General features: G+C 42.4%; 3 protein-coding genes and 1 long non-coding RNA gene across 7 annotated transcripts; 3 read left to right on the forward strand and 1 right to left on the reverse strand.

The window, feature by feature from the left end:
* Nucleotides 1-716: 716 nt before the first annotated feature.
* Nucleotides 717-6,333, forward strand: LOC111649955 (uncharacterized). Of its 4 annotated transcripts, none has more exons than XM_023399661.2 (9): nucleotides 717-1,035; nucleotides 1,628-1,774; nucleotides 2,304-2,437; nucleotides 2,696-2,813; nucleotides 2,900-2,970; nucleotides 4,236-4,311; nucleotides 4,896-4,958; nucleotides 5,049-5,118; nucleotides 5,213-6,333. In XM_023399661.2, exons 2-9 carry the CDS (start codon nucleotides 1,640-1,642, stop codon nucleotides 5,293-5,295), a joined length of 750 nt encoding a protein of 249 aa, XP_023255429.1. In that variant the 5' UTR covers nucleotides 717-1,035; nucleotides 1,628-1,639; the 3' UTR covers nucleotides 5,296-6,333. The 4 variants fall into 4 exon arrangements, with proteins under 4 accessions (XP_023255429.1, XP_023255428.1, XP_023255427.1 ...); XM_023399660.2 differs by lacking the exon at nucleotides 4,236-4,311 and adding an exon at nucleotides 4,590-4,665 and having other exon boundaries at nucleotides 718-1,053; XM_023399659.2 differs by lacking the exon at nucleotides 4,236-4,311 and adding an exon at nucleotides 4,590-4,665 and having other exon boundaries at nucleotides 718-1,035; nucleotides 1,631-1,774.
* Nucleotides 2,977-3,352, forward strand: LOC147819575 (uncharacterized). The gene is made up of 2 exons (XR_015436790.1): nucleotides 2,977-3,241; nucleotides 3,288-3,352. It is a non-coding gene; the product is annotated as an uncharacterized LOC147819575 (long non-coding RNA).
* A 320-nt stretch (nucleotides 6,334-6,653) lies between the features above and the next one.
* pmvk (phosphomevalonate kinase) lies at nucleotides 6,654-8,341 on the reverse strand. Its single transcript, XM_023399655.2, has 5 exons — nucleotides 8,154-8,341; nucleotides 7,838-7,901; nucleotides 7,586-7,738; nucleotides 7,239-7,368; nucleotides 6,654-7,148 (listed from the first exon to the last, which is right to left on the reverse strand). Exons 1-5 carry the CDS (start codon nucleotides 8,246-8,248, stop codon nucleotides 6,991-6,993), a joined length of 600 nt encoding a protein of 199 aa, XP_023255423.1. The 5' UTR covers nucleotides 8,249-8,341; the 3' UTR covers nucleotides 6,654-6,990.
* A 759-nt stretch (nucleotides 8,342-9,100) lies between these two features.
* Nucleotides 9,101-12,990, forward strand: decr1 (2,4-dienoyl CoA reductase 1, mitochondrial). The gene is made up of 9 exons (XM_023399656.2): nucleotides 9,101-9,210; nucleotides 10,425-10,621; nucleotides 10,927-10,984; nucleotides 11,068-11,154; nucleotides 11,312-11,459; nucleotides 11,849-11,948; nucleotides 12,101-12,173; nucleotides 12,253-12,399; nucleotides 12,498-12,990. Exons 1-9 carry the CDS (start codon nucleotides 9,115-9,117, stop codon nucleotides 12,648-12,650), a joined length of 1,059 nt encoding a protein of 352 aa, XP_023255424.1. The 5' UTR covers nucleotides 9,101-9,114; the 3' UTR covers nucleotides 12,651-12,990.
* The last annotated feature ends 1,597 nt before the right edge of the window (nucleotides 12,991-14,587 follow it).

The following is a 14,587-nucleotide window of genomic DNA, read 5'->3' on the forward strand; positions in this document are numbered from 1 at the left end:
AAGGAAAGTTATTTTATTTAATACGATAATCATTGTGTCTTCATTGGGATGCCAAAGTCCAACTTGGCCAGTACCACCTTATCACCCCCACCCCCCACCCCCCATCAGTTCCTTGCTGAATTTCCTGAACAAAATAAATGGTTAAATGGATCTTGGATCCATGTATTTAATGTGCACACCTATCACCCCTGGTGACCTGAATGATTTGATAAGAATGAAAATGATGTGAATTGTATGCTGTGGCCTTCACAGTAACCAGTTCTCAACCCAGTTTAACAACCACTGAAGCTGTTTTGGCTCAACACCTTAGTACTACACTTTATCTGGGTTTTTTCTTTAATTTGTCAACTGTCTGTGATATTATACATCAGCCGAAACGTCAACATACATTTACACTCAGCACAAGCAGGACAATGAAACTAGGCAATACCCCCCCACATGAACAACTGCAGAAGAATTATTCTTTATGCACAGACCAATACATCAGTAATAATTATTAGTGATGTGATGGTACAACACTGACAGTGAGTACTTTTTATACTTTAAATACATTTTGTTGCATGAATACAGTATTTTTATTGGTTTTTACTGGTTATGTTGTATTGTTATTTTACTTTGCTTTTACTTAAGTGAACATTATGACTGATTTAAATACCATTTATTTTGGAATGGTCTAAGTTTACGTCACTTCCTGTGGAGGGAATTTAACCCGGAAGAGGGTGTGGTCCTGAGTTGGGAGTTGGCTGGATCAGGAAACAGCGGAGATCAGCTCTAAGTCAAGGACCAGGACCGAGAGAGACCACGACCAGAACTCTCAGAACACGCAGACCCGGACACCTGGACACCTGGACACCAGAGTCCGCGAGCCGTTTCAGGCTGTTTGTAAAACTTTATTGAGTTTAAAAAGTGAGGCGGCAGCTCCGCTCCGTTAGCCGCTAACAGCTAACATTTAGCCTGCTGCTAACCGGGAAGTGACGGGTTCAGGTGAAAACGGGCTCGAACCGCAGGTGTGTTATCTTCAGAGGACTCGGACAGGTGAGAAGGATCACACAGGTACAGCTCACTTTGTCTTTGCTAGCTGTGGGCTCTGCTAATATGCTAACAGGCTAACAGGGCGGTGGTCCTGCTGATAGCATTAGGAGCTAACATGCTAACTCAGCCCCACGTAACAACTAATAACTGATAGATCAATAACCCATTAATAAGACGAGATGATTTTGGTGTAAATACATAAAATAAATTTAATTGAAATGATTAACCAACCCTCACCCTATTCACAGAGACAGACTTTAGAACCAACCCAACACTAATAAAGTTTCAAAGACACAAAAAAAGTTTCATTGACACTAATAAAGTTTCACAGACGCCAATAAAGTTTCATTGACAATAATAAAGTTTCATTGATGATAAATAAGGTTTTGACACTAATAAGTTTCACAGAAACTAATAAAGTTTCACAGATACTAATAAAAGTTTCACCTACAATAATAAAGTCTCATTGACACTATCAAAGTTTCACAGATATTAGTTTCTGTGAAACTTTATTAATAAAGTTTCATTGGCACTAATAAACTTTCACAGACTAATAATTATAATAATCATTAAACACCTGCTGTTTATTGTGCAGTAGAAGAAGAAGATGAGTGGAGGAGTGAACAGCATTGAGGCCGTGAAGAAGAAGATCAAAGTTCTTCAGGAGCAGGCGGAGGAGGCCGAAGAGCGAGCGGAGAGACTGCAGAAGGATGTGGAGAAGGAGAAGAGGAGCAGAGAGGAGGTACACACACCTACAGCACACAACCTGTACAGGTAGAGTGGAGGTACACGCACCTACAGCACATAACCTATACAGGTAGAGTGGAGGTACACACACCTACAGCACACACCTGTACAGGTAAAGAGGAGGTACACACACCTACAGGACACATCTGTACAGGTAAAGAGGAGGTACACACACCTACAGCACACAACCTGTACAGGTAAAGAGGAGGTACACACACCCGTACAGGTGGAGGACGGTCTGCTTGGTCATTCCTTAGGTTCTTCAGTGGCTCTGTGTGTTTTCAATCAGGTTGTGTCGGATGCCAAGAATACCTGCTCACCTGTTGTAGGTGAAAGCCTGTAGTACTCTGTAGTGCTGTAGTACAACCCCTGCTACAGGTGTACATTCTGTCTGACCTGAAGTAACCAGAGACAAACTGTACAGGAACAAACATGAAATGAAATTGATTATGGTTGATTGATGACTGATCGATCAGAGGTGAACCTGACAGTGGGCTCCCTGTTCCCTGCTGTGTGTCTGGCAGGCAGAGGGGGAGGTGACGGCTCTAGGTCGTCGTCTGCAGCTCAGTGAGGAGAACCTGGACCGAGCTCAGGAGAGACTGGCTACAGCTCTGCACAAACTGGACGAGGTGGAGAAGGCTGCTGACGAGAGTGAGAGGTGAGTACACTCACCTGACACACACCTGACAGTCATGAGCACTGAGAGACAGGTACAGATAGGAGTCGTCTCTGGTTTGTCTCATCTACTCTCTCTACTCCTGTCTCCCCCTGTCTCACCTCCTCTCAGTGGAGCTGAGAGACAGAGACATGATGATGAAGTGTTATATTCAGGTGATGTTCAGCTGTGATTAGAGATCAGTACTGACAGTGCTGCCTGTCTCTCTTTTCACCTGCCCCACCCCCCCAACCCCCCCAGAGGTATGAAGGTGATAGAGAACAGAGCTCTCAAGGACGAGGAGAAGATGGAGCACCTGGAGGTTCAGCTGAGAGAGGCCAAACAGATCGCTGAGGAGGCTGATCGGAAATATGAGGAGGTCAGATGTGACCTGTCAGTATCAGACAGTACAGGGTTAATGTTCAGTCATCTAACACCTGTACACTGTCTGCGTTTGATTGACAGGTGGCTCGCAAACTGGTGATGGTGGAAGGAGAACTGGAACGAGCTGAAGACAGAGCCGAGCAGTCTGAGAGGTTTATAACACACACACACGATACACACACCACAAAGGGTGTCGATCTGGATCACACTGTGCAGCTGTTCCTAATAAAGTGACCACTGAGCATGTAACACACACTGCACCAACACACACTGCATGTCTTACAGCTGCTTACAGCATGAAGCTGCTGCTGCTCTGATACTGCAGACAGACAGTCAGACAGGTAGACAGACTGACGAGTAAATAGTCAGACAGGTAAACAGTCAGACAGGTAGATAGACAAGTAAATGGAGACGGACAGACAGGTAAACAGAGATAGACAATCGGGCAGGCAGACAGACAGACAGACAGGTAAACAGAGATAGACAGACAATCAGGCAGACAGACAGAGAGACAGGTAAACAGTCAGACAGGCAGGCAAACAGGTAAATGGAGACGGACAGACAGACAGGTAAACAGAGATATACAGACAATTAGACACGCAGACAGACAGATAGACAGGTAAACCGATAGACAGACAATTAGACACGCAGACAGACAGATAAACAGGTAAACCGATAGAAAGACAAATAGACGCGCAGATAGACAGGTAAACCGATAGACAGGCAGACAGATAGACAGGTGAAGCTTCAGGTTTCAGCAGCTCTTCATGAACTTTAATCAATAAATAAAAACAAATTGATTTAAAATCAAATTCAAAATCTTCAGTTCAACATCATTAATAAACATTTTATCTTCAAGTCTTAAAATCATTGATTCAGTTTCCTGATTTAAAACATTTAATGACCAAAGATTTAAATCACGTCTCGTGTTATGAAATGTTTCTGTGTGATTTTACGGTCAGGACTTCCACTTATTGATTCAAAGAATAATCTTTAATTGGTTAATCAGTCCTTCCACCTGCTGCTGCTCTCCAGGTGCGGCTCACTGATGTCAATAATTAGAAATGATTGATTTCTACAGGTGGTAATGAACTTGTGAGTTAACGATGAATCACTTTAGTCCTTATTGTCCTCGCTGCCGTCAAAACCACGTTTCTAAAACCAGTTCAGATCTCTGTCCTGCTGCATGTCACCTGTGGTCACCTGTGTAACCTGCTCACTGCAGCACAGGTAAACTGATGACCTCAGTATGATGTCACTGCTTCACTAACAGCGCCCTAATCTTACTGCATCCATCTTTTTCTACCTTCCTCTCCATGTTGATGCCACTGCATGTCCTGCTTCCTACATCCTGCTACCTGTCTGCCTGTCTGTCTCTCCACCTGTCTACCTGTTGATCCACCTACCTGTCTATCAGTAAGGTTCGGAGGTTGGAAGAGCAGTTGAGGAGTTTCGACCAATCACTGAAGAGCCTGCAGGCGTCTGAGGACAAGGTACTGAGGGTCACCTAGCCTCTCACCTGCTGTCAGTCAAACTAAGGAGCTCCTCCTTCTGACCTCCAGTGACCTCTGACCCCTGACCTTTAGCTGCTGCTTCAGCTCCTCCTCCTGCTGCTCCTGCTGCTCTCTGCATGACCCTAACCTGCCACACACAACTACAGTGGACCCACGGCACACACACCTGACACACACCTGACAGCAGACTCGACAGACAGGAAGTAAACATGACACCTGACATGTCCCCTCTGTTTGATTTGACCTTTGACCTGCAGTAAGAGCCGAGTGTTGGAGGAGGAGCTGAAAACTGTCTTCACTAGTTCAAAGTCTCTGGAGGCCCAGGCTGACAAGGTAGGAGGAGGAGGAGGGGGGGGGGGTTATAGTTTCCATGGCAGCCACAGTTTGATCTCTGACCAGGTGATCAACAGGTAAATGTTATTTGACGGACTGCAGACCGACTGAGGTGTTTAATCCACAACGACTCTGCCCCTCAGCTCAGACAGCGCTCAGAGGTGTCCTCACACCTGAGTGGCTGTTGTCTGTGCACCTGGTTCTCTGATTGGCTGTTGTTTCTCTCTCAGTATTCTCAGAAGGAGGACAGGTATGAAGAGGAGATCAAGAACCTGAGCAGCAAACTCAAAGAGGTGAGACCTAATCTTCAGAAAGTTAGTGAAACACTTCCTGTCTCACCTGTGACCTGCCAACTTCCTGTCTCACCTGTTCTTGTGTTCCAGGCTGAGACCAGAGCGGAGCTTGCTGAACGTTCAGTGGCCAAACTGGAGAAAACCATTGACAACCTGGAAGGTGAGGAGGGGGGCGGGACTTCTCGATTAGGAGGGCGGGACTAATCGGATCATGATGGGATGTTCACATCTGACATTTTGTTTTCTGTTTTCAGACTCTCTGGCTTCTGCCAGAAACGCTAACATGGAGCTTCAGGCAACTCTGCATCAGACCATGGAGGAGCTGAACTCCTGCTGAACCTTCTCCCCCACTGCTTCTCCCCTCCCTCCCCCCACTCACCTTGCTCTGCTGCCCGACAGGTTGATGTCAGGGAACTCTGTGGCCAAAACATTCCTACTTGCCCTCCTTATACCTGCACCTCCTGCTGCTGAACCTACTTTCACTGTTACTCCCCCATCTCCCCTCCTCCAGGTTGATGCTCAGGAGGTCCAGGTCAAACTCTGTGGCCAAAACATTCCTCCTCCCACTTCTCCTTTCCTCCCACTGGTGGCTGCTCAGTGGACCAAACATTCCTCCTCCTCCTGCACCTCCTCCCCTTCTTCCACTGCTCCTCCTTTCCTGGTGGATATGAGGGAGGTGCCAGGGTGGTGTGGTGTAGCCTCCCCCCTCCCCTCCTCCTCCTCCTCATCTTAATGAGTCATGCTTTCACACATTCCTTCTCTGAACCTTTAAGTCACATTTGGAGTGTTGCTTTAATTTCCTCCTCCTGTCTGCCCCCCCCCCCATCTCTCCTCCCTCTTCCTCACCAACTGATGGTGCCAACAGCCCCCCCCCAGTATTATGTGAGGGAGGCCAGACGAGGAGCTGCTCGATGTTTTTTGTCTATAAGGGAGTTTAACAGTGACTTACATCCATTCCCTCGTTAAGAACTAATTAACTAATTAAGAACTAATAAGTGTTTGTCTGAACGGTTTGTCGTTACACTGATTAGTTTTCTTTGCCACTATAATTAACTATGGATTGATTGATTAATTAGAGCCAACTTCCTGTTAGCCAATGATTTATTTTTGTTCCTGGGGGGTGTGGTTTAAGATGCCAATCACAGCGAGGCATTCCACTGCCATGTATGGTAAACCCGCGGCCAATCCGACCCCTGTTTTTTTTTTTTCTTTTCCTACAGATGACCTTTGACCTGATGACATGAATAGATAAAGTTTAGAAATGTTTTTAACCTGGAAGCCGGTGATGTCACTGTGCTGATGTCACAGCTCATTGTAATAAATCATGACAGGATTTTATAAAATAAAAGCACCGTCACTGGTATGTAGATCCAAACTGAGACTCACTGCGTGTTATTCATTTACAGTGTGAATGTTGAAGCTGGAAGTGAAGTCATTATTAATATTATCTACTGCTGTTCATTATATTCATGTGCCCAGTTCAGGTGTATGTGTAATGTTCATCTATCCTGTAGCGATCAGATAAATGCAGGTTACCATAGAAACAGATAATTTAAAGTACCTCAAACTGTACTAAACTGTAAATGTCGATCACTTTAAACCCACAATTGAACTGAAAAAAACAAAACTAATTATTTAATGATTTTATTAAACTTTTTATTTCCGACACACAAACATTCATCAGAACAAACTCACTCGTCTTTTACTGTGACTTTTATTTGACAAAGTTTGTGTTTAACTGACATCATTTCCTGTTGGTACACAACAACACTGACGGCCTGTAGTTAATATGTAGAGTCAGTCCTGATGAACCAGCACACAGTCTGCTGCTCGAAGGCACAAAGGCAGCAGCTCCATCAGCTTTAACGACAAACACAGAAACGAGACGGAATGATGTCACTGCCTCACTGACGTGAAACTGAACAGGTGTCACACCTTTATCTGAGAACCTGTTGACCTGCACAGCAGAGGAAACACTGAGGAGCTCCTCAGACCTGAACATCATCATTCATCAATAATATTAGGCTATTGATCAGCTGTCACTGATCGGTGATGAAGCTGCTTCCTCAGCCAGCTTGAGGATTGGTTGCAGCTGCTTGTCTAACGAGGGGGCGGCGGCCTCATTAGTGATTATCCAATCAAATTCAACCCCGCTGTCCAACCCACACTCTGACTCAGCATCATCCACACCTGAGAGACAGACAGGTAAACAGTCAGACAGGTAAACAGTCAGACAGGTAATATCTGGATCACAAGTCTTACTGTGATCTCACATCTCACCTGCAGTGAAGCTCCACCCCCTCTGTTTCCTGGTTTCTTCTGAACTTTGAACTCTGACACTTTGAGTCTGTCGAGGGAACTCCGACCAGAACCACTGAAGGTCCGTCAGCCTCCGTGCGTCACTCACCACCTGACCAATAAGAGCAGAGCATCACTCACCACCTGACCAATCAGAGCAGAGCATCGCTCACCACCTGACCAATCAGAGAGCAGGATGTGGGGACACAGCTGGCATGTGTTCCCACCAAAACTTTGTGGATAGAATATGACAAAGTGTCGAGAAGAAGAAGAAGAAGAAAGATGATGATTAAAAAAAAGTGAAGAAGAAGAATTTCTGCGTGACCAACCCAGACTGGTTGCCATGCCCCTTTCGTTGCTAGGCGACAGAAGAATCCGGGGTCCTGTCGTCGTCGAGTTTCTCCCCAGCGAATCATATCAGCCCGATACTGCTCCTTATAAAGACCCGGGCCCAGCAGCTGGTCCAGGTCCAGACTGTGTTCCTGTGGGACCAGCACGACTCCGCAGTAACCATGGTGATGTAGTCAGAGTGATGTTACTGTGTGTGTGTGTGTGTGTGTGTCAGCAGGTGGAGGTCTCACCTGTGCGTACTGCTGTTTGAGAGGACCAGACAGACGCAGGACGCAGCAGACCTCAGGACCTAAACTGCAGAAGAAGAAACAGGTGAAGGGACCTGGTCCCACAAAGGAATCAACGGGTCAAGTTTATCAACAACATGTTGACATCAGTGCTGGACCTGGACCAGGACCAGGACTGATGTGGCTCCGGACTCTGATCCGGACTGATCTCAGGTCAGTGTTAATGTTGATCAGACGTGTTTTAATTTGAAAAGGTGATCAGAGACTGACATTAAAACCAATTAGTCAATCATGAATTTGGTTAATAATCAATACTTACCGGTCCTGGATCAGGGCCGTCACGTAATCTTTTCCGGACTTCCGTTTCCCGCTGAAAACCAGAATCAGTTCGGGTTGAGAGACTCGGGCCTCCATCTGTCACCAATAGTCACAAAGTATCAATAACTGCTGCTGATCGATCAGCTGCTACTTTATAAGCAGCTCCGTGTTCCAACAGTCGGACCACACCGGACCGGTACCGTAACTGTCCGAGAAAACAGGAAGCCCTTCAAAATAAAACTCCCGTCAGACTAAATAAAACTCCTGTCAGACTCACAGACACATTCACAGTAGGATTAATCGAGTCAGTAATCGATACGAAACTGATCAACTACCGATCACGTTACTTGTGAAGTTCGTTTGGGGAGAGAAGTCAGAAAATAAAGCCCAGTTTTTTTGTGATGTAGCAGTTTATTAGACACATTACGGTAACATGTGATCATCGTCACAATCTGGACTGACCCACTGCGGCTCACGGCGGGGGGCGGGGCGGGGCGGGGCACCTGCTACAGACAAAAATAAGTCAAGAAGAATAGAAAACGTGTGTCATTTTCATTTTATTAAATTGATTTTACATTAAAAAAAAAAGAAACAGTGATTTAAAACTGACAGAGCTCAACACCATTTAGACTGAAGATTCAAGTCCACCAGAGCTTTCAACTACATGTGCCCCCCCCCTCAGCTGATGACAGATTGTATTCTCCTGTTTCATTCTGTTTGAGTAGTTGATGCATTTGCAGAGTACTATATATATATATATATATATATATATGTATATATATGTGTGTGTATTTTATCATTTGGTGTACTTGTTTTTATATTTCTTCTTATATTATTGACAATATTCTATTTATATTATATTATATTAGATTGGATTAGATTAAATTAGATTAGATTAGATTCAAACCGAAGTCAACCACTTAACTTTTTTTGTTTCCCCCCACACAGACCTCCGTGTTGGTATGATCCGGATCAAGGGTGAGCAGGTCTTGAACAACATGGCGGTGTTTCCAAGAGGAGCGAAACTTTTCAGCGCCATGAGAACTTCTCTTCACAGGGTGAGACACGAAACTGCACAGAGTAAACATCAGAAAAATAACAAGGGCTTTAAATCTGTACACTGTGACGTCACATAGAAACGCATTCAGTCAGTAATCAATAATCAGTCGGAGCGTCTGATGTTCAAAGTTATTGATAGTTTATGGTCATTTATTCAAAGTTATTAAATCTTCTGTAATTAATGAATAAATGGAGCTTTACTGTAATTTTGACCTTTCACCCACTTTCTGTGCCTCCGCGGTATCACGTGCACGAGCACAGACCTCAGTTCAAAGTGCACGAGGATTTATTCAGAATCAGAATCGAAGCTTCTGATCATTTATCTGATTAATCGTTTACATTGATGTGTAGCTACTTTGTACCTTAATGCTTAATGCCTCAAAATATTTTCAGTTTCATCTCATTCAAACTGTTGAAGGCTGAAAATGGAGGAAACAATCATGACTTCCAGAATAAGACTCAGTAGAACGATACAGAATGATACTTCCACATAAAATAAGTAAAATAAAATGGAATTAAAGCGACACACGAATGAAGACAAGAAGACAGAAATATTCTAAAAGGACAAAACCAAACTTCACACAGAGAGTAACATGAAACGAACAACAGGGAAATTAAAGACATTAAAGTTTTTATTGCTTTATGTTCTTCAGTCCATGAAATGAATCAATAAAGTGTCTAAACACTATTTTCAATTGTCAGTATGAAACTTAGAATTCAAAATAAAAGTAGTGACATCATCTCAGAAATCAAACAGCTGTGACATCACCACGTTAGAGGACAGGGGAGTACTGTCTGTCTGCAGGTGTCATTTCACACTCTTCTTTAGATGTTAATGTTGAATAACAGTATTAATGTGATCAGAGATTAATCAATGAATCAGTTTGATGGGAAATGAATCAGCAACTTTTTTGATAATTAATCATTATATAAAGAAAAAAAATCTGATTCCAGCTTCTCAAATGTCAGAATTTGTTGCCTGTGACAAAATGATTTTATACACCAAACAATGAACTGATGAATCAATGAACTGATGTACTGATGATCAACCTGATCCAACGTGTTTTGTAGATAAATCAAATAAAGTGTTGCAGATGAGCAGGTGCAGTTCACTCCCCCGGTCAGCAGGTGGTGCTATGACACCGTCCATCGTCAGTTCTCCAACATGTTGAACGTGTGAAGATCCTGATGAAACGTTCTTCCTCTGTTCCAGTCATGGCTCCACAGCTCGGCGGTTCTTCAGTCCGGTCCTCCTCAGTCAGCGTTCTTCCCTCCAGCTGAAGGCGTCATGCTGCCGACAGGAACTTTCAAGGACAGAGTGGCCTTCATCACAGGAGGGGGGACGGGACTGGGCCGAGCCATGACCACCACCCTGTCACAGCTGGGAGCTCAGTGTGTCATCGCAAGCAGGTCAGAGGTCACATGACTGTGGTGGTTCAGGTTCAGCAGTACAAACACAAATAACTGCTGAATGTTTATGATGGAGTGGAACAATACTTGTGATCAGTCATCAATATATAACAATGCTTCTCATGTTTAATTTCTACCATCTGGCTCCAGTTCACCTGCTCACCAGGTGAGCACGTTCTCCCGTCACCTGAGGGTCCTGGTCTGAGATTTTCAGGTTGATCTGGAAACTGTAGGAACAGAAACCAGATCATTGATCTTTGATCAGAAATAAAATCCTCACCAACATGTTTGTGTCTGTTGTTCAGGAAGTTGGACGTCCTGCAGCAGACAGCTGAGGAGATCAGCAGCCAGACTGGAAACAAGGTGAGAAACCAGAACCTGAGTCAGAAGCAGAACCGGAACTGGGCTGAACTGGTCTGAAACACCCCCCCCCCCCCTTTTTTCAGGTCCACGTGGTTCAGTGTGATGTCAAAGATCCTGAGGCCGTCTCTCGCTGTGTCGACCAGATGGAGAGTCTGACAGGACTTCCTGATGTAACAACACACACACACACACACACACACACACAATGTAATGTAATTAAACTGTAAACTGTGATGTCATAAACAGACACAGAAAGTTTCTGTAACAGAACAAACTGCTCTGACAAAAAGTATGACATCACAGTTTTTTGTGTCCTGATTGGTGCAGGTGATCATCAACAACGCAGCAGGAAACTTTGTCTGTCCGTCAGAGCGCCTGTCGCCAAATGGCTGGAAGAGCATCACCGACATTGTCCTGAACGGGACGGCCTTCGTTACTCTGGAGCTTGGCAAGAGACTGATCCAGAGTCAGAAAGGTCAAGTGTATATGGCTTAAAACTAGATAAAAGTCCATCTTGAGCTTCTGACAGGAAACCGTAACGCCATGACATAGAATCATAGAGGGTATGACGTCATTGACAGGTGACCAATGAAACGTTACCATGATTAAAGATTTCTGTGGTTCGAGAATAGCTTGAAACATTTGAGATAATGTAAGATCACAACTCAACAACATATAGAAGAGAAGTCAAGTTGTTTTTTTTTGACATTTTAATGTAGAAAAGTTACAGATTTTCACTTAAAGAAGAGACTGAAGACATTCCAGGTGAACTTAGTTTCACTCGTCCAAAAAAGTCTTTTCATTTCTCCAGAGCGTTGAGAGTTTTTTCAAATTATTCAACAGCTCTCATTTGTTGTCATGCAGGTGCTTCGTTCCTGGCCATCACCACCATCTACGCTGAGTCTGGTTCTGGTTTCGTGGTCCCGAGTGCGTCAGCAAAGGCCGGTGTCGAGGCGCTCTACAAGTCAGTCTGACCTTTAACCTTTAGCCTCTACAGCTCACAACATGAACAAAGAGGAAATACTGAACACAGATCAGACTGTTGTTATCATGATATCAGTGTTCATCCCTGATGGGTGGCTGCCATGGTAACAATGTTACTGTTGTGTGCGTCAGGTCTCTGGCTGCAGAGTGGGGGCGCTATGGCCACAGGTTCAACATCATCCAGCCTGGACCAATAAGAACCAAGGTACTGCCTACCCAACCACAGCTGATGATGTTGTTAACTGTTTCTTTATTTGTTGTTTCTTATTGTTTGTTGTTTTTAGGGGGCATTCAGTCGTTTGGACCCAACGGGAGCGTTTGAGAAGGCGATGATCGGTCGGATCCCGACAGGTCGACTAGGAACACCGTCAGAGATCGCAAACCTGGCAGCGTACATGAGCAGCAACTACGCTACCTGGATGTCTGGAGCGGTGAGTTTAGACTCATTTTATATCAGGGTTCAGACTGGCTTTAGGTCAGGGTTCTGACTGGATCAGGGTTGGGTAAATGGCTTTGTGTTTTTGTTCAGGTTGTCCGGTTCGATGGAGGAGAATATGTTTCGATGGCAGGCGAGTTCAACGAGCTGCGCAGGGTGAGTGTCACACTGAAATATTTCCCCTCAGAAACATGGATTATCACTTGGTTACACAAGTTCAGTGAATCAATGAGGAAGACTTTCTGACCCACAACATTCAATGGTGTAAATAACTTGTTTCCTCATCTGTTTTGAGTTTGCGGTTCAGACTTTAAACTATTAAAGCTGAAGAGAAATATGAAAGATGTTAAAATTCTGTTGATGCTACAGACAATAATAAGAATTAATGATTATGAATGAAATAAAACCACCTTTGTGTATAGGAAGACATAAAAAGATCATAGTGTCATAGATGTCAATAACAATGATGTGGTATAATAAGATGTAAAGATTTCATAAAAAGGTTATAGTATAGTAAGGCAAAAAAAAGTCGAACGTCATAGTATAGTTAAACATAAAAACATCACAATATAATGAGGCATAAAAACATCATAGTATAATAAGGAATAAAATGTCATAAAAACATTATAGTATAGTAAGGCTTAAAAACATCATAGTATAGTGAAGCATAAAAACATGTTATAATGAGGCATAAAAACGTCATAGTATAATAAGTTATGAAAACGTTGAAAAACATTATAGTATAGTTAGGCATGAAAACGTCATAATATAGTATGGCATTGAAATGTCATTAAACGTCATAGTATACTAAGGCATAAAAATGTCAAACATCATATTATAGTGAGGCATAAAATGTTATGAAAACATTATAGTATAGTAAGCTGTAAAATCATCATAGTATAATAAGACATAAGTACATCATAGTCTAGTAAGGCATGAAAATGTCATTAAGGAAAATGTCTTAAACATCATAGTATAGAAAGTCCTAGTATACTAAGGCAAGAAAAGTCATAATATAGTATGGACTAAAAAAAAAATCATAGAATAGTATGGCATAAAAATAAAAAAATAAAGTATTTTAAATATTTTTTAAAAAGTCATGGTATAGTAAAGCATAAAAATGGAAAAAAAAGTCATAGTATTGTAAGGCAAAAAAATATTTAAAAAAAAGTCAAAGTATAATATGGCAAAAAAAAGTCATAGTATAGTAAGGCATAAAAATATTTTAAACAAACGTCATAGTAAAGTATTGGCATGAAAATAAAAAAAACGTCATAGTATAGTATGGCATAAAAATGAAAAAAAAGTAATACTATAGTAAGGAGTACAAATATATTTAATAAGTCCTAGTATAGTATGGCATAAAAAGTTTTAAAAAACATAATGGTATAGTAAGGCAAAAAAAGTTATAGTATTGTGGATGCATATAAATATTTTAAACAAACGTCATAGTTGTATATAAAAAGGTTTATTACAAAAAGGCACAGCATCGTTGAACAAGCATCAAAAACAGCCTGTGAGAGGACCCAAGGCCAATAAGGATCTCCCCCGTTTGTCCCAAACTCATACAATTTATGGGCTGAATATTCTCTTGATACCTCTTGGCCAAATCCTAACAGACTATAGAAGAGCAGAACCAACATTCATGTCCATACATGGATATTCTCTGAGTACAGATAGATGATAACATAAAACTTGCCACGTTGTACAAAAGTTCATGTTGAGCAATGCAAGGATGTGGAAGCCAGGAGAGGTGCTCCCCCTCTTCAGGCCCCCGTCCTTTACTCCTAGAGTATCCTCCATAACATTTCCATCCTGTACTCATATCTCAGCCAAGATACCACAATGGCATTAAAATGAAAAAAACATCATAGTATTGTAATGCATAAAACGTCATAGTATAGTATGGCATAAAAATGGAAAAAAAATGTCACAGTATAGTATGGCATAAAAATGAAAAAAACGTCATAGTTTAGTATGGCATAAAAATGGAAAAAAAATGTCACAGTATAGTATGGCATAAAACGTCATAGTATAGTAAGGCATAAAAATGAAAAAAACGTCATAGTATAGTATGGCATAAAAATGAAAAAAAATGTCATAGTATAGTATGGCATAAAACGTCATAGTATAGTATGGCATAAAAATGAAAAAAACGTCATAGTATAGTATGGCATAAAAAT

Source organism: Seriola lalandi, unplaced genomic scaffold (genome assembly GCF_002814215.2).
Source record: "Seriola lalandi dorsalis isolate HSWRI2012SDOR001 ecotype SW California unplaced genomic scaffold, Sedor1 jcf7180002052104, whole genome shotgun sequence".
NCBI classification, from domain to species: Eukaryota; Metazoa; Chordata; class Actinopteri; order Carangiformes; family Carangidae; genus Seriola; species Seriola lalandi.

Coding starts and splice junctions, on each gene's coding strand:
- decr1 (XM_023399656.2), top strand. CDS start 9,115: ATGATCCGGATCAAGGGTGAGCAGGTCTTGAACAACATGGCGGTGTTT. Junction 10,985..11,067: donor GCAGCCAGACTGGAAACAAG/GTGAGAAACCAG, acceptor CCCTTTTTTCAG/GTCCACGTGGTTCAGTGTGA. Junction 11,460..11,848: donor ACTGATCCAGAGTCAGAAAG/GTCAAGTGTATA, acceptor GTTGTCATGCAG/GTGCTTCGTTCCTGGCCATC.
- LOC111649955 (XM_023399661.2), top strand. CDS start 1,640: ATGAGTGGAGGAGTGAACAGCATTGAGGCCGTGAAGAAGAAGATCAAA. Junction 1,775..2,303: donor AGAAGAGGAGCAGAGAGGAG/GTACACACACCT, acceptor TGTGTCTGGCAG/GCAGAGGGGGAGGTGACGGC. Junction 5,119..5,212: donor AACCATTGACAACCTGGAAG/GTGAGGAGGGGG, acceptor TTCTGTTTTCAG/ACTCTCTGGCTTCTGCCAGA.
- pmvk (XM_023399655.2), bottom strand. CDS start 8,248: ATGGAGGCCCGAGTCTCTCAACCCGAACTGATTCTGGTTTTCAGCGGG. Junction 7,369..7,585: donor GGGCATGGCAACCAGTCTGG/GTTGGTCACGCA, acceptor CTTATTGGTCAG/GTGGTGAGTGACGCACGGAG. Junction 7,149..7,238: donor GGGGTGGAGCTTCACTGCAG/GTGAGATGTGAG, acceptor TCTGTCTCTCAG/GTGTGGATGATGCTGAGTCA.